This window comes from Seriola lalandi, unplaced genomic scaffold (assembly GCF_002814215.2).
Source record: "Seriola lalandi dorsalis isolate HSWRI2012SDOR001 ecotype SW California unplaced genomic scaffold, Sedor1 jcf7180002054609, whole genome shotgun sequence".
Taxonomy (NCBI): domain Eukaryota; kingdom Metazoa; phylum Chordata; class Actinopteri; order Carangiformes; family Carangidae; genus Seriola; species Seriola lalandi.
Window position 1 is genome coordinate 114,713 of NW_019525162.1, and position 17,475 is coordinate 132,187.

General features: G+C 40.9%; 1 protein-coding gene across 2 annotated transcripts in view; it reads right to left on the reverse strand.

The window, feature by feature from the left end:
• Positions 1 to 5,563: 5,563 nt before the first annotated feature.
• Positions 5,564 to 17,475, reverse strand: part of LOC111664914 (leucine-rich repeat-containing G protein-coupled receptor 5) — a 36,298-nt gene continuing 24,386 nt past the window's right edge. The window contains exons 7-20 of one of the 2 annotated variants that reach the window (XM_087177536.1): positions 17,286 to 17,354; positions 17,049 to 17,120; positions 16,237 to 16,308; positions 15,694 to 15,762; positions 14,312 to 14,383; positions 14,080 to 14,145; positions 13,699 to 13,770; positions 12,259 to 12,330; positions 11,834 to 11,959; positions 10,894 to 11,033; positions 9,970 to 10,050; positions 9,568 to 9,811; positions 9,134 to 9,297; positions 5,564 to 9,046 (exon numbers count right to left, since the gene is read on the reverse strand). In XM_087177536.1, coding sequence (XP_087033662.1) covers positions 8,304 to 9,046; positions 9,134 to 9,297; positions 9,568 to 9,811; positions 9,970 to 10,050; positions 10,894 to 11,033; positions 11,834 to 11,959; positions 12,259 to 12,330; positions 13,699 to 13,770; positions 14,080 to 14,145; positions 14,312 to 14,383; positions 15,694 to 15,762; positions 16,237 to 16,308; positions 17,049 to 17,120; positions 17,286 to 17,354 — 2,062 coding nt within the window. In that variant the 3' untranslated portion in view covers positions 5,564 to 8,303. Of the gene's footprint in view, positions 9,047 to 9,133; positions 9,298 to 9,567; positions 9,812 to 9,969; positions 10,054 to 10,893; positions 11,034 to 11,833; positions 11,960 to 12,258; positions 12,331 to 13,698; positions 13,771 to 14,079; positions 14,146 to 14,311; positions 14,384 to 15,693; positions 15,763 to 16,236; positions 16,309 to 17,048; positions 17,121 to 17,285; positions 17,355 to 17,475 lie in introns of both variants that reach the window. The other variant, XM_023419716.2, reaches the window with a different exon arrangement.

The following is a 17,475-nucleotide window of genomic DNA, read 5'->3' on the forward strand; positions in this document are numbered from 1 at the left end:
CATGTTGACCAGCTTCTCTCTGTTTGACTTTCTCTACTTCTGTTACAGCTGTTTTTTCTGAAAACAGCTGCTGCGGTGAGAGTGAACCAGAAAAGTAAAGTTGTGTCCAAACAGATAAACAATGAGCTGAAACTCCTAACCTGCTTAATGCGCACTCTAAAAAATCGCAAACTTAAAAACAAATAATGGAAACAATTCAAAACAATTCTCAAATTCCGCAAAAAAGTTTATACGCTTGCATCAGGTGGTTTTTTAAGACTATTCCACAAATTCCACAAATATTTTGTAAGAAAACTGCATTTAATTGGTGGCGTCTGACTGAGAGGCTGCAAATCCACTGTGATGCTTAATTGGGACGATATCACACAGGGAAAAAACCCTCTTTATTTGCATAACATCACTTAATGGAAACACAAAACATTAGCAACTGTGTTTTGTCGACTTTTTCGAAAAGAATCACGTGTATGTTGCACAAAACTGCGATGGAAACCCGACTATGTTAAAGCTCTGTGAAGCCGAGGGGAGCTGCAGGTTCAGCTGATAATTCTCTGAAGGTCTTTGTCATTTGATATGTTTTTATAAAAATATCCACTATAGCGGCTTTAAAAAAGAAAAAAGACCCTTTGACATTTTACTGCTTTTGGCACAAAAAAAAAGAACATGCTCCAAACTAAACAACAAAATAAGTCGTCTGTCACTGCCTCACAAAGCAGTCAGGAGAGTGATTCACATGACAGTTTCCTGACGCTGCTACAGTTTAAGTCTGGTTAGGTTTTCACACAAAAGTACTCGGTCAGTGTCGGGGGAAATATTACGGCCACGGTTAAAAGAAACCGACGTCGACTGCTGGTGAGAGAATAAATGCCGGCAGCGGTCTGCTGTGGCCTTGTTGACCCAGTCATCGACCTTGATCTCCTTTCTACTCACTTTAAGTCCAACACAATAAGAAAAAATGCATTTAATATTTCTCCACCAGAATTTAATTCCTGCCAGTGCGTAGAAAGCTTTGAAACAGCTTGTATATTTTTATGTTGGGAAATGAGCAGTAATGCTTCATTTTACGAGCCCATAAAACTACTAACAATTTTCTAGGAAGTTCTTGGAGAGAACTTTGTAATCTGGTACAAATTATGAGAGAAAGAGAATGTAATTGTAGCCGGTCGGTTTATAAAGACAATGTTGATTTACAGATGAGTTTCTTCAAACATCTGCTACATTTGAAATTAAAACTTGCAGAAAGTTTAATTGAACAGGTCACTCGAGAAATAAAACAATTACATGTCTGAGAGCTGACGGTGTCATATGCCAGGAAAACAAAACATAGATTGTTTAAGGAATTTTAATAAATGACCAATGTGATTTAGAGAGTAATTTCAACCATGAATCGGGTCTTTGCTGGTACTTAAATGTAGGTACAGTGGAAGAAAACAAGACTCGATCTACATTTATGAAAAGCATATCAGATTGGGCACCGACACAAATCAGGTGATGACACCACGTCGCAGTTTAGACGACTTAAAGCATTCGCTGCCGACGTCCTCCAGACGTTCCAGATACCACGGGAACCTTCAGAGGTCTTGTTTGGCCATAGTGTGCGTTGTATCATTTAGTACTGTACTTAAGTATATTTTCCGACTATCTGTACTTTACTTTTCTTTTTTTAATTTATGACTTTAACTCCACTACACTTTATAAGGTGAGTATTGTACTGTTGACTTCATTTCTATGACGTACTCATTACTTTCAATCCATTACTGTAATAAAAGTAAAAATAAAGTATTTAAATCAAACATAAATAACTAAATAATAGTTATTTAACACTAATAAGCACTGGAAGTTGTCTCTGTGAAGTCGACAGGAAGCAGGAATCAGGGGTAATATCCACAGGCATTTCCTGGAGGCCGTAATTACCAGAGTAAAATCAGTATGAATTGAATTTGCAAAAATACCAATTAGTGTTGTTTTCAGACTAGTTATGTATTTCATATTTGTAAGAAAGCAGACACGCAACTTTGTGTCTTTGAAGAAGAAAAATAAAAACTGGGGTTTGGGTTCTGAAAGGTTCAGGTCTCAGTTCTGAATATAAGCGTATGTAATGTTCACATTTATCTTTGAATGAACAAACAAAGTTGTGGTTTTTTCTTACTGACGACAGCATCGGAATATTTGTGGCTTCCATCTTTTGTGATGTTCCCTTGACCTCTGACCTCTGAGAGTTCAGCCTTAAAGCAGCTGCAGCAGAAACATAAAAATGATTTCTGTTTCACAATAACTCTTCTGTCTGCTCTTATCTCTGTCTCACACACACACACACACACACACACACACACACACACACACACACACACACACACACACACACTCCATTGTCTTTGTTATCATTGTATCATTGTTGAGTTTCTTATCAGTGACCTGGAAATCAGATCACGGCAACAACAGCGTTACCGTGCCAACCAGCTGCATGCCAGAGCCCCATCTAAACAGCGATACAACCTACACTCTACATATATATATATATATATATATATATTCAGAAAGTTATTGGAGAAAGTCCTTTTTGTCTTTCAGCATCACTTAACTTCTCTGGCAGTCCTGATTGAATTTTTCCTCAAAAAATATCAATATCTATTTATTTTTCCCAGTTTTTCTCCTCAGCAAACAGTGCTCATGCAGTGGGCGGGGCTTAAACACGTACAAGTGTTTTATCGTAATGTGTAGCTGATATAGACTGACCCGATGCACTTATTCATTTTTTCCTATTTTCCAAGGCATTCGTGACCAAGATAGCAGAGCTGCAGATAAAACAAAGAGTGTAAAATTTCCAAAAGCTCCAGTTTCATTGTTTCAGCAAAGCAAAACATCTTAAAACTTAAAATCTTATGGCTCACAAATGATTTTTTCCATTAATTAAACACTACATTTTGAAAATAAATGCATAAATAAGGTTTTAAAAATGAAGATTATTGACCTTTACTTGGATTTTTGATTTAAAATATATATAGTAAAAGGAGAATTAGTGAGAAAACATTGGACATATGGCTTAAATGATCAATGTTAAAACATCGAAATTAAACCTTAAAACTTTTCAGCAGCTACAGAAGAAGAAGCACAAAGACCTTCAGTCTTTTCTGGTTCATGTGAGAGTCACTGAGTCATGTACAGTCGTGGAAGATAATTAACATTAAACAAATTCACCTCAACGTAAGCGAACAGTGAGTCAGAGCTCTGGTTCGTTCTGGGTAATTGTGCGATTGCTTAAGAATAATTTCAGTGTGACTCACTTCAGGTTGGTTTTGCTCCTCTGGGCTCCAGCGACAAAAAGTTCAAGTTCACTAGTTTCTATAAAAATCTGAGCCTTCGGAGAATTTATGTCAAGGATGTGTCACGAGTAGGAAGTGAATTACTGAGCCGGCGTCCTCCTCGGTGACGGGTGAGTCACCGGTGATGGAAACTTCAGAGTTTGTCGTGCTGAAGAAACAACAAGAACTCTTCATGGTGAACTTCTAGAAACCAGAGACCAGAACTCTTCAACACCTGAAGCTGGTCTCTAATGAGAGTCCACACAGGTGGGTCATCACCTGCAGTGGGATGGTAATTAGTCAGTCAGTTCGTCATGAGGATCGTGGCTATCTGAGGAAGTGTGTGAGGCTCTGGTGTGGACGTCCGTGTACACACCAATTTGTTACGTCCAGGTGAACACTAAACAAACTGAAGAGAGTCTGTAGCTGTGTCCTAATTCAAGGGCATCATCAACATCAACAGCTGTGCCCACCTTTATGTTGCTTCACAAAGCGTGGCTCCTATCGCCTAGCAACCTTGACAACACCTAACTTTATTTCACAAAAACTTATGGATATTTTTGCCTTTGAACAGAGCCGGTTCTTAAATTAAGCTAAGCTAACTAGTTGCTCTCTGTAGCTTCAAACGTAAAATCAAGCAAATAAGCATAGTTTATGTCAAACTATTTCTTTAACATCTGGGCCGGCTAGTTGGCTAATGCTTGTTCATTTGCAGGTCATTTGTTTGCAGGTCAGTGGGCGTGGCTTAAACACTTACAGGTGTTGTGTAATAATGCGCAGCTGACGTAAACTTCCTTGATGCACCAACAGAAGAAAATGAAATGTTACTAAACGCTGACATGAGACTGAAGCTACTGTAGCTTATAAAGAGGATGGGCTGCCCTCACATATTCATGATGCGTCTGTACCTACGTCTTTTAAATCCTCAGACACGTGTCAGTGTCCGCTGATGTGGAACGATGAGTTCATGACTCAGCCGCCGCCGACAACGGAAACCGCTCAGCGCACAATGCCGCCGTGGATCACTGTGCAATTGTTTAAATTCAAACCTTTTTTTAGCCACAATGACTCACAGCAGTGTTTAAGGATTCAGACTCAAACTGACTGATGGAGGATGATATGGATGAATCATAACACTCACTGTCAAGGGTGTAATTTCTGCAGGGGTGGGAGGGGAGGGGTGGTGGGAGAGAGAAGAGCCGAGATGATAAAAATGTTGATATGGTCGCCTTCCGTTGTTACCAAATGTTGCTCGAGCTTTACGCTGCCTTACTGTGCTGGTCCCAGAGATACAGTAAAACCTGCAGACACAATTCAGGGCAAATAAGTACTTGCACTATAACTAGGGTTGCTATACGGAACAATCCCATATTACAAAATAAAATGCTGCAGACACGATTAGTCCGATATTTGTGTACACGTCATTTCATTTACAAACTATGTCCTCAAAGTTTAATGTCATGTAATGTAATGTAAAGTCCAGTAAAACCAAACCAGTGGATTGGAGAAGTTTATCAATGATCAGTCGGAGGTGGAAACCCTAAACACAAAAACTGTGTGTTTTATGGTTAAAAGTACATTTTTTTTCTTTCTTCTTTTAGATATTAGACGGTTAAAATAGCTATTAGTAAGTTTCACTATCGCTACATAGCTAGCGTTAGCATTAGCAGCTGTTTACTCATCAGTCTAGAAGAAATGTTCAGCATCAAATTTCGTTCCTTCGCTCCTCAAGCGCTGTCTCCAGGAGTGGAAAGAAACACAAACTCTATTTCTATCGCTTCTTTTCTTCTACTGACGTTAGCATGCTAACCAGCTAGCCAAGGCTGGATTGTCTTGTCACTTTCTGAGTTTCTAGCGTCCAGTCTGCCCTTGAAGAAGTAGCTGCTCAGAAGACGTATTTTAACCTCTTGTCTTGTTAACGCAACGATGGCTAAAGAAAAAGCTGTTAATGCTAACGCTGGCTACGTAGCAATAGCAGAACTTACATATAGCTTCTTTAATTTTCTCACTCACATCACAAGAGATGGAGGATGACAGTGTTTTTTGTGGGGATGGGATTGGATAGCATTTTATTAAAATCTCAATTCAATTCTACATCTGATTATTTAATCTTTTTAAGTAGTTTATTTGTGGGGGGTGGGGCGGTGGATGGTAGCTCGTCTTTACAGGTGCTGGTCACCTACCTGGTCGTAATGCTTTGGCTCATATATATTCTGAAATCAAACCTACGTCGCTGCCGAAATAAAAGACAGAACACAGAGCAGTTACAGCCACGCTGTTGTTTTATATACGCCACAAACTAAAACTTCACTCTGGATTTTACAAACTAAAATAACTCAAAACACTCAGATAATTTACAAAAGTTTTACAACAGAGACAGAGAAACAGACGGACGGACGACGTTTGCACCGTTCAGGTTTTAACAAAAGCTTATGAACGTATTATTTTTCTTAAAGATTGTAAGTGCTGATCACAGGAAGTGCAGCAGTTAAACCGTCACACACAGCGGACATTCAAGCAGTCGATGTTTTTTTTTTTTTCTTTTCTTCTGTTGCCATGGCTGCATATGTGGGCGGAGCCTCAGAAAAAGACTCCGCCCCCACATTTTGCTAGTCAACATGAAAACTTTTTTATAATTTGTTAGAAACTAAAACAACAACACGGTAAATGTGCTTTTACAAATACAAATTCACAAGTTTGTTTTTTCAAACTAAATCTTATCCTAAGGTCCACTTATTAACTTTTTCCTGGAGCTTTCAACCAGATCTCACATCCTCCTCAGTGGATGTTTAGGTGTCATGCAGACAGCTCAGTTCTTATCACTAAGTCACAGTATATTTGGTCACGTGTTAGTGAGCAAACTCCATCCACAGATGAAGATCATAAGATGTGGCTGAAAGCTAGTAAGTAGATCTTGAGTTAAGACTTTTTTTTTTTTTTTAAATTTGTCAACCTACTTGTTCAAAGCGCACATCAGGTTTGTGTAAAAGCTCATGCAGATTGTGGACGATGTTCATGCAACAAAATTCATAAAGGTCTTTCATTTCAGTTAAATCTTCAGAATCATGCGGATGAAAAACTTTCAAATAAAAAAAACAAAACAAAAAGAGAAAAGAAAAAAGAAAAACCTTTCTGGGCTGCATCTTTACCATATACAAACATTAAAAACCTTATTTCAGCAAAGATATTTCTCACAGTCGACATAACAGAAAGATAAGATTGTCACAGTTGCCTGTATTTACAACAATATGCATCAGCACATTTTACATACATACACTCACAAAGTTCTCCACCTTTGACAGAAGACGTTTGGCATGATCTGATCAATAAAGGATTTATAAATGAATGTTTTTTATTATTTAAAGGCATTTCTACCTAATATTTTCATTAATATAATATATTTCTATTTCTTTTTGTGAGGTTTGTGGACAATAAAAAATATGAAAAGCTTTATCCTTTAGAAATGTCACCACTAACACTGCTGTCTGACTTTAGGATTGTGAAAACCTTACGTTCACGTTATGAGTAGAAAGAAATGTTGTTATTTTGAAGGACCAGTTGTGTGTGTGTGTTTTTTCTAACAGTGGCTGAACATGAGCTTCAGCTGGTTTTTAATCCTGTTTGTCTTCTGGTTCCTGTTTTCAGTTTCAGGATCAAGTCTGTGGCAAAACTCACACAGATGCTGCAGTTTTCACACACACACGCTAAAACACATTAGCTGTACGTACACATACACACACACACACACACACACACACACATACACACACACACACACACACACACACACACACACACAAAGAAAATGGTAAACAGCATTTGCTAAAACATTTGGTAGGATGTTTGGTCACACAATGCTGTAAATCATGTCATATTTCAAAATAAAAGCTGCTGAATTCACGCTCCATATTATACAAGTGTGTGGGTGTGTGTGTGTGTGTGTGTGTGTGTGTGTGTGTGTGTGTGTCCTCTGGCATGTGATTGATCAATCAGACATTAGCGGGATGCCACCCAGTTCTTCAGTTTTTTCATGGATTTCGATCCATCTTTTAGTTTTTGATCGATTTTTCGTCTTTATGGGACGTTAAAACAAATAAGATAAAAAAGGTAGAGAGACAAAGACAGACAATAAGAGTGAAAGAGAGAGAGAGAGAGAGAGTTGGAGTCAAACTGGCAGTGTGCTCATGGTGAGCACCTTCACATGCTTTCATTTCTTTTGTTTTCTTTCACCGTCCTCTGCTACATTTGCTGCCACACAGTCACATCAGTTTACTTGTGTATCTGTAACTGTGTGTGTGTGTGTGTGTGTGTGTGTGTGTGTGTGTGTGTGTGTGTGTGTGTGTGGTGTCCTAAGATTAGGTCTTTGTCTCACCTGCCAAAGTCCTACAGGAGCTCCCTACAGGCTGCGGTGTCCGTTACAGCCACGATATCAAAGTATTCAGAAGAAACAGAAGAAAGCTGAACTGAGATTTAAATGAGGAACATTTAAACATCAAAAGTTAAGATCTTCCTTAATGTCTGAGTTAAGGTTTCCTTAAGTAAAACAGTTGCACAAAACGCCCTTAAGTCTTCTCCTTAAGGTTTCGTTAAAATATTAACTTGGTGTTGTATTTAAGGAATCACTTAGAATCAGCTAAAGGCCTTAGTGAGCAAAGTAAGGAAAATCTAAATTGCAACATGGCTGAGTTTATGGCGATAAATGAAAATGGACACGTCTCAGGAAGTTTGCAGCAACCAGGAGACACCCTTAACGATACAGTAGAAATTTAATGCTGTAAAATCTCTTTCACTGCTGCAAAAGCCTTAAAATTTTTCCTTAACTAAGGAAAACTTTTAAGATATTCTGTGCAACAACACCCTTAAGAAACTTTTCCCCTGCAAACGATGTTTGTCCTTTTGCAAGTGAGAGCTTCAAACCCAATGTATATATATATATGTGTGTGTGTGTGTGTGTGTGTGTGTGTGTGTGTGTGTGTGTGTGTGTGTGTGTGTGTGTGTGTCAGTCTAGTGACGTGGAACAACGATTGCTACTGAATGTTGTGTCTCGCTCTTTATCCTTCCTCTCTCCTCCTCCTCCTCCTCCTTTAAGCCTCCGACTGCCACCAGCGCCTGAGTCGAGTCACACGATTGTTTCTCTGCGTCCTCGTCGTACGTTGAATCCATCATTACAGGCATCGACCTTCCTCCTCCTCCTCTTCCTCCTCCTCCTCCTCCTCCACCCATGTGTAGTCTAGGTAACGCCATAACCCCGCAGGTGCGTTTGGCCAGCGCTGCCAGCTCCTCCCTGGCGAGTGGGTTGAAGAGGAGGTAGAGCAGCGGGTTGATGCAGGCCGGCAGCGGCGCCACGAGCAGCAGCACCCCCTTTGCCGCCTCTGGCCCGGCGGCGGGGAGGCGCAGCAGGGAGGAGAAGGAGAGGAAGGCCACAGGGAGGTAGAGGAGGCAGTCGGAGAAGAGCAGCCAGGCTACGTGTCGAGTCAGCGCCGCCTCCTCTTCTGAGGCAGGTGGAGCTTTGTTGACCCGGCAGTAGAGGCGAGTGTAAGCGACCGTCATGAGGAGGAAACACAGCGAGTCGAGGAGCACCAGGGAAACGGAGAAGGCCAGGGAGGAGGAGGAGGTGGAGGAAGGCAGTGGCAAACAGAGGGAGGTGCTACTGTGTCCGGCCACCAGGGGGGGCAGTGTGACGGCCAAACCCAACAGGAAACACAGAACAATGGACAGACGGACGAAGAGCGGAGACGAAGCGTGACCTGGAGAGAGACGAATGAAATCAGAAAACATATTTCAAACCCGAACTCATGACAACTGATACTAAAATTCACGTCCAAGTTCCTCACCACTGTGTTTGTCAGTTTTGTTGCGTCCTGTGGTGGCGATGGCGGCGGCCAGGCATCGCTCCAGAGCTGCGACGGTGAGCAGGAAGAGTCCGGTCTGCGACGCAAACACGCACAGGAAGCCACTGAGTCGACACAGGAAGCTGCTCTCCCACTTTGCCCCGTACCTGCAACACAAACACAAACAGATGAAGTTCAAGGACCTTTCTCCCTCCACTGTGGGACTTTTATTTTGAAATTTTTTGCTCATGAAGTACATTTTGGGAGTTTTTAGCACAGACTGAGCTTTGATGTGATCATTGCAGGTCAAAATGGACAATCTCACTGATTTGGGCAGTTTTTGCACATAGTCAAAATTGTCCCCACACCCCCTACATTACCCAGAATCCACCACACAACCCCCAGAGTCCCCAGTACTCCAAGAGTCCCCCTCGTACCTCCAGAAGCTCCCAAACGTCCAAGCGTCCACCGCCGCCAACCAGCCGCACCACACCCCCATCAGGCCGTTCACCAGCGCCAGCAGGCCAATCAGCAGCTTGGGCAGCGTGACCGAGGTGGCGGGGGAAAAGAAGATTGACAGCACGACAAGGCTGTTGCTGACCAATGAGAGCACTGCGATGAGCCACACCCCGCCACGGATCAACCAGCTGCCGAGCAGATGGAGGCAGGGACGAAACGGACCTGCAGGAAATTTATCCACATTATTTACTGTACTACAACATAAATAAAATCTCATTTCACGTAAGTAAAATGATTTATAGTAGTATACAAGTATTTCATGTAACACGTGTTGAGGTAAACTCAACGTCTGAGGGTCTATCCTTTAGTGTTTGTGTTACCTGGCGCAGGGCTGCAGTGGACCGAGTGTTGAGGTTTCGGTTCGTCTTCAAACTCAATCAATAAATCCTCCCAGTCCTGATCTACTGCCGAGAAACAGCGGGGATAGAAGAAGTCTTTGAGTGGGTTAAGGGCATATTTGTACAACTCTGGAGGGTCTGTCACACACTTTGGTCCACAAACCTGAAGTACCAGCTAAATCTACATGCTAATTACTCAGTGTATTCTTGTTCCCCAGCAGAAGAACCCGCCATTTTGTATAAAGCTCATGGTTGAGAGGAGCAGAAAACAACTCTGACGGAAATAAAATCAGTTCATCTCTAGTTCATTTTCACTTCTTCTTCAGTTCTTCTTCAGTTCATCTTCAGTTCTTCTTCAGTTTTCAGTTCATCTTCAGTTCTTCTTCAGTTTATTTTCAGCTCGTCTTCAGTTTATTTTCAGCTCGTCTTAAGTTCTTCTTCAGTTCTTCTTCAGTTTCTCTTCAGTTTCTCTTCAGTTCGTCTCCAGTTTTTCTTCAGTTCATCTTTGGTTTGTTTTGTGTTGAGATGTCAGGAGCTCTGCAGCTTCTAGTCACGATGTATCCTTCCCTGATTCATCACGCTCCTATCATGTGATGCTTCTCCAGATGAAAACAAACGACTACCACAGGTGATTGAAGCATGGATAACAAATCACCTTGTCGTCTTTGCTAGCAGCTGTTGTGCAGTTAAATTCTGCATTTTGTAATAGTAAGAGGGGTCTGTCCACGTATGTGAAACATCTTCAAGTATCGACAACCAAGTCCAGGTGCTCCCCGATTCAACCTCTCTTTGATAACCAATAATCTTGTACATTGTTTTTCTATCTGTACACTGACATTGCAGTTCTATTTTCAGTCTGAGTGCAGCTGTAGCCTTGTTGAGATGTGATGGTGTGTTTGGTGTTACCTTGGCTGGAGAGGACGGAGGTGTCTCTCCCGGTGAAGTCCGCCGCCTCCTCTCTCTCCCAGGACAAACCTCCTCCACCTCCTCTCCTCTCACAGGAGACGAAGGCACAACACTGGAAGGCGTAAGGAAGCTCCATCACCCTGAACAAACACACACACACACACACACACACACACCTTTTACATTTTTGTCACTTCCAGCGTCCAAATGCCCAGATAAATGAACTTCATTACACCAGCAGAATGTCCCTTTAAATCTTTTAAAATACACGACATCGAGACCTTTTCCAATTAAAGGAAATTCCACTAAATCACACACAGGCGGTGTTTGGATTACTGGTGTAATTTAGAGATTTACCCCCCAGGTGATCGGAGATGTAGGGGAGGCGCTGTGAGCTAACAATAACTCTGAACGTTACGACACTGCTGCGACCGCTGGGGTCGAACACAGGGTGGGAAAATCTGTGAGGTCCGTCTCGGCTGCAGTTTAAGGATGACGGGGCTGTTGGTGATGTCATCAAACGCCCCTCCCCTCCGCCCTCCATCAAGCAGCCATGCTGGAGGTCCAGCATCACAGCAGGCAACGTTTTGTTTGGTATTTCATGTTTCAGTTATGGTACGTGAGCCATGGATTAACTGGAATGAGTCTTAATGCAGAAAACACTCCTTTGTTTATGTACAGACCAGGCCGTAAGTATTTGGACAGTAATTGTTCCTCAGGCTCTGAGCTTCAGCTCATTCAGGTTCAAATCAAATAACAGATTAAAGAGCCAAGTCTCAGCCTTAGATTGAGCAGGTTTACGTCAATATATACAGAACTGTGTGGGAGATAAAGACCTTTAAACACACAGTGACCAGAGTTTAGAGCTGAATTTCTCCACACCTTCCTCTTATCATCAGTCTGGACTGTAGATGTGTGTTTTATACTAGTGTGTGTTTACCTGACCCGGGGCAGGTCCTCTCGGGGTATTAACTCCATCAGCTGATCGTTTCCAGCCAATCGCAGGTGAGTTAAACTTTGCAGACCAATCAGAGGCAGAGAGGACAGCTGATTGGAGGACAGGTCACTGCAGAGAGAGAGAAGGAATTTTCCACGATTAAATTATTTCATTTTCATGACCATGACCCTCTGAGATTTCCAGTACAGGTCTCTGGTCCTCTACGTTTTATCCTTCTTTAGTTTTTGACTGAAGTCATGTGACTTTTATATTCAATCCTTTGATCATAAAGATGATTTTTGGGTCATTTTTTTGTCTTTAATTGTCAGTACACAACCAGGAGACAGGAGGACCTGGGACTTTCAGCCATCTTTCAGGCGCCTAACAGAGACCTGAAGGTTGTTTTGATAAATTCATCTGATACTCACAGTTTGGTGAGAGCGGGCAGAGCGGAGAACGAGTTCGGCCTCACTGTCGACAACCTGTTCCACGACAAATCACTGCAGAGACACAGAGAGACGATAAGGCGTCGAACCAGCATCAAACTCCCATCCTGAGTTTAGTTCAGTTAATTTAATCCTGCAGGTCTCATGGAACAGCCAGTCTTTGTTTCTAATCCCAGAGTAAGTGAGTGTATAATACTCTTATTTCTGTAATACCAGAATAAAGTAAGTCATGAAGCTCACAGAGGCTCGACTGAGTGGAACTGAACTTATGTTCATGTTATAGTTAAAGAGATAATCCACCCAAAGTAAAATATCTGCAGTTTCATCAATCATAAGGAAAACAGCAGCTGTCGTCGTCTAGAATTCGTATTAGTTAAGTATTTATTATAACTATATTTATTACTATACTATATTATTCTAGTATATTATAGTATATATTTCTTATATGAAATATTATTGTGTCATGTATAAAACTCTGACCAGGACACGAGTGTTAAAAGACACAAAAATCCACGTCAGCCTCCAGAATGCTTTGTATACTGTACATCCTCTAACATGTTGGACACTGTCCAGAAACATAGAAAACCAATTAGAATAATTTCCAAATGTATAAATCACAGGCAAATATTCCTAAAATTCAAAAAATAAAAAAATAACAATAATAATCTGCAAAAAAAAAACTCCAAAAATTCTAAAGAAATATGTTAAAAAAACAAAAAATATTCTAAAATAAATAAAGAAAAAACAAATAATGTGAGTTTTGTTTTAATCTTGTGTCTTTTGAGAGAAAAGTTTCACATCAACATTTACCAAATTATGTTTTTGTTGCTTGAACAACTGAATATTTCAGTGTAATGCATCTCATGGAAAACTCATAAACCACTGAAGTATGTGCAGTGCTAAAGAAAATAGGATGTTTATCACATGTGGAAACCACCGATGTATGAAGCATTTTACAAATTTTTATTTGTGAAAACCTGAATTTCACACGTTCATTTTTATCGTAGCTTTCAGCACCTTTCACAGCGTGAGCGTCTGATGAGAAAAGATCAGCTTTAGTGAAGCTTTAACTTCAAACTTGAATTCTTACACATGAGTAAACTGTACAAAAGATATTTAAATCTTACTGAACTGATGGAAATTAAATATTGTTTCTAATCTATAATCCATGTTATTGTCACTAAGAACCAGCATCAGTTGTGGTGTTCCAGTGCGGAGTCCTGAATCTGTGCCAGACCACGTCCTCATACCTGTCCCATCAACACGCAGACCACCTGGGTCTGTGAGTGTGTTTCCATTTTGAAGTATTTAAAGAGGCCTTCAGATCACTGCTCAGGATCAGCCGGGTAATTAAACATGTCTGTGTGTGTGTGTGTGTGTGTGTGTGTGTGTGTGTGTGTGTGTGTGTGTGTGTGTGCTTACAGACAGCACAGAGACATCAGACCGTGGAAGGTGTTCTCCTGCAGCTCCTCGATCTCGTTGTGGTGCAGGTCACTGAAACACACACACGACCCCGATGTTTCCATTACGTCACTTTTATCAGTTTTTTTTTTTTCTCTTTCTGATTGAACTACAATGGTGCTAATTATTCCCATAATGCACAGCTGGCTGTAGTTGATTGGTTGCCACGGTAACTGCTGAGATCCAGTGACTGTGAAGCAGCGTGTTTAAAGCGTTACAGGTCAGAAAAGTTGTACCTGATGCCTCAAAAAGAAAAAAAAAGAAAAAAAAAAGTGATTGAGAAAAACAAAGAAAATCTAAATAAAAAGTAAAATTATAAAGAAAGTACAAAATCAAACTCACATCTTCTGGATACTTTCACAGCCGGAGAAACTGGGAAGAGTCTGGATCTGATTATAGGAGAGATCACTGCAGGGAGAGAGTTTCAGTTGTCATCACTGTTAAATCCAAAACACACTGAACGCATCACAGGATGTGAACAGGAGCACGACATTAAAAAAATAAATATATATATATATATATATATATATATATATATATATATAAAGTGAATGAGGCTTGTGTTTGGACTCACAGCAGCTGCAGGTTTGGAAACTGCTCACACACTGAACTAGGCAGAGAGGTGATCCGAGCCCCTGTGATAGTCCTGCACACACACACACACACACACACACACACACACACACACACACACACACACACACACACACACACACAAAGAAACACGTTAGATCTGTAGCACTTACAGATTTCATATCCTGCGTCTGGGACCTTGATGGATCCTGGTTAAGATAAATAACAATGCTGTGAAAAGGTGCATCAAAAGCATATTATAATGTATTAAGGTGGATTATGGTGTGTTCAGGTGCACAGGAGAATAAGAGCTTGTTTTATGTTGTGTTCAGGTGCACAGGAGAGTAAGAGCTTGTTTTACGGTGTGTTCAGGTGCACAGAGGGTGCATTTAACAGTATTATTATGTGTTCGGGAGTATTTAAGAAGCATAATGGTGCGTTCAGATGCATCAAAAACACACAATGCTGTACTGTGATGTGTTCAGGTGCGCTTCAGGTGTATTTGAACTTTCTACAGTGTATTCAGGAGCATAGACGATATATGATAATGTGTTTAAGGGAATTATGGTGAGTTCAGGAGCATCATAGGTGCGTTTGATTGTACAGTGATGTGTTAATCTGTATTTAGTAACTATGATGGTGTGTTCAGGTTAATTAAAGGTGTAATACATTGTTCTATGGTGCATTTAGGAACGTTTAAAAAGAATTATGGTGTGTTCAGGTGCATCAAAGTTGTACTGAGATGTGCTTAGCTGGATTATGGTGCGTTCAGGTGCCTTTAAGGTGTATTAGCTTGTATTATGGTGTGTTCAGGAGCATTCTAAGAGGGATTTTCTGTGCCCCAAATTTGTGTTATGTTGTTGTATTAGTCAGATTTGACTTGATGTCGAACTGAAGCAGGATGTTTGGTCGGAGCAGAGTTTCACCAGGAGGGATCGTTTCAAAACAGAGAGTTGAAGAATGTGTGACGGTTTGTTTGACTGGAGTCTTTATTTCCACCTACTGGTTCAGCGTGAGGTTACTGTTGAACACACACGCTACGCTCTCAGACACGAGCTTAAAACGGAAAAATACAAGAAAACAAACATGGTGAAGGTGTTTATTATGACACGGGAAAGTGGGTCACAACAAGGAGACGCAGAAGAGGGTTTTAATTTCAGGCCCGAGCTGCAGGAAAATAAAGTTACACTCTGTCAGAGAGAATAATAACAACTCTAGTGTATTAATAACAGCGCTCACACACACACACACACACACAACACACACACTGATGTCGGCTACAACAGCAAACACACTCAGATATGAAGCATTCCTCTGTGTGTGTGTGTGTGTGTGTGTGTGTGTGTGTGTGTGTGTGTGTGTGTGTGTGTGTGTGTGTCTTACAGGCTTTCCAAACTCTTGGTTCCTGTCAGATCTGGAAACTCGGTGAGATCTGCGGCTCCGTTCAGAGATCTGAGAGAGAAACAGAGAAATATTGATCCTTTTAATTACATTCATTGTATAATTAGCTTTAGATTTAAAGCTCCTGCAGTGTAAAGGTCTGTGTCCATGTGTAGTGTGATTATAGATCAGCTCTAGCTTCTATATTAATACTGTGAAAGTATCAAAGCCTCAGTCCACAGAGAAATGCACACAGCCTGTATTCAGAAACTGAGCCTTAAAACCAGCCGTCAGGACTTCCTGTAACTTTGTGATGTCACAACAAAGCAGTCACCAAGCCCCGCCCACCTGGACCCACCATCCAAACCTTGCAGGATTTGGTTTCTCTGAGTGTTTTTACCTGAAATCTGCTATATTTTTATTGGATCACTCAGAAAACAGTCAGCCAATCAGAAGAGAGGCTCAGAGCCTCCTCCCTCCTCCTCTTCTCTTCTTTTTTAAAAACAGTTTATTGATTAATTGTCTGTGTTGTGTGTGTTATCTCACAGTGTGCGAAGCTCTGGCAGGTTCTGAAAGGCCGAGCGTCCGACAGACTGGATCGGATTGTCATAGAAAAATCTGCAAAACACAGAGACGACATCATCATCTCACATTCAGCACAGAAAAACTTAATGACAATATGATGAGCAACAACTGTCGAAAACGTTGTGATCGATGGTCTGTTTATTCTAGATTCAGTCTGATAATGTCAGAACTGCTTTGGAAAAACCTCAGATTTTAATCATTTCATTTTCTTCTAGGTATATGTTCAGCTATTATATTTTATTTTATTACATTGACATATTTAATTGAATTTATTTTATTTATTCATAGTGTTATTTGTTATTGTTATTTGATATGTTTGTATATTATTGAGATATATTTTACATTTTATTTTGTTATTTGTTGTGTTATTTCATTTTCTACGCTGCTGTTCTACACAAGAATTTCACAATTAGGGATCAATAAAAATCTATCTATATATCTAATAATAAAATAATAGACACATCAGCATGGAATTTATTGTTGACTTTGAAACAGTAGTTTGACAAAACCAACAAGTTTCCTGAGCTTTTACCCATATCATACTGTCTTCATCACTGGATGGAGATTGCTTCGTTTCCATGGAGATGGATCAGAGGGGGTAGCTGTTATGATTTCATCAATCCTTTTTAGCAGCTTAACTCTTAACCTAACACAGATGAGAAGTTCACTACAGCTGAAAGCTCCTCTGAAAGCGAGTAAGTGGGCCTTGAGTTGAGATTTTTTCAATACGTTTTCTCAGGTGGGATTTGTTTTTCAGAGTCAGCGGTACCTACATGGTGATCAGTGACGGGTTTCCCGTGAAGGCGTGCTCCGGGATCGACTGGATGTTGTTACTATGGAAACCACTAAACAGGAAACAAGAGCAGAAATTTTGTTTTCCTCCGTCCTTCCTTCCAAATATGAACAATGTTCATGCCAGTGCACCGTGCGCCGCAGAAGTGAGCCAGTGTAATCTATCAGGGATTCATGCCGACTGTCTCGGACACACACACACAGATTGTTGGACTCACAGCTCTTTGAGGTGACCGAGTGAACGGACGGCCGTGGGAAACTCCACCAGACTGTTGTAGTTCAAATCCCTGACAGAGAGAGAGAGAGAGCAAGAGAGAGAGAGAGAGAGAGAGAGAGAGAGAGAGAAAGAGAGAGAGCGAGAGAGAGAGCGAGAGAGAGAGAGAGAGAGAGAGAAAGAGAGAGAGAGAG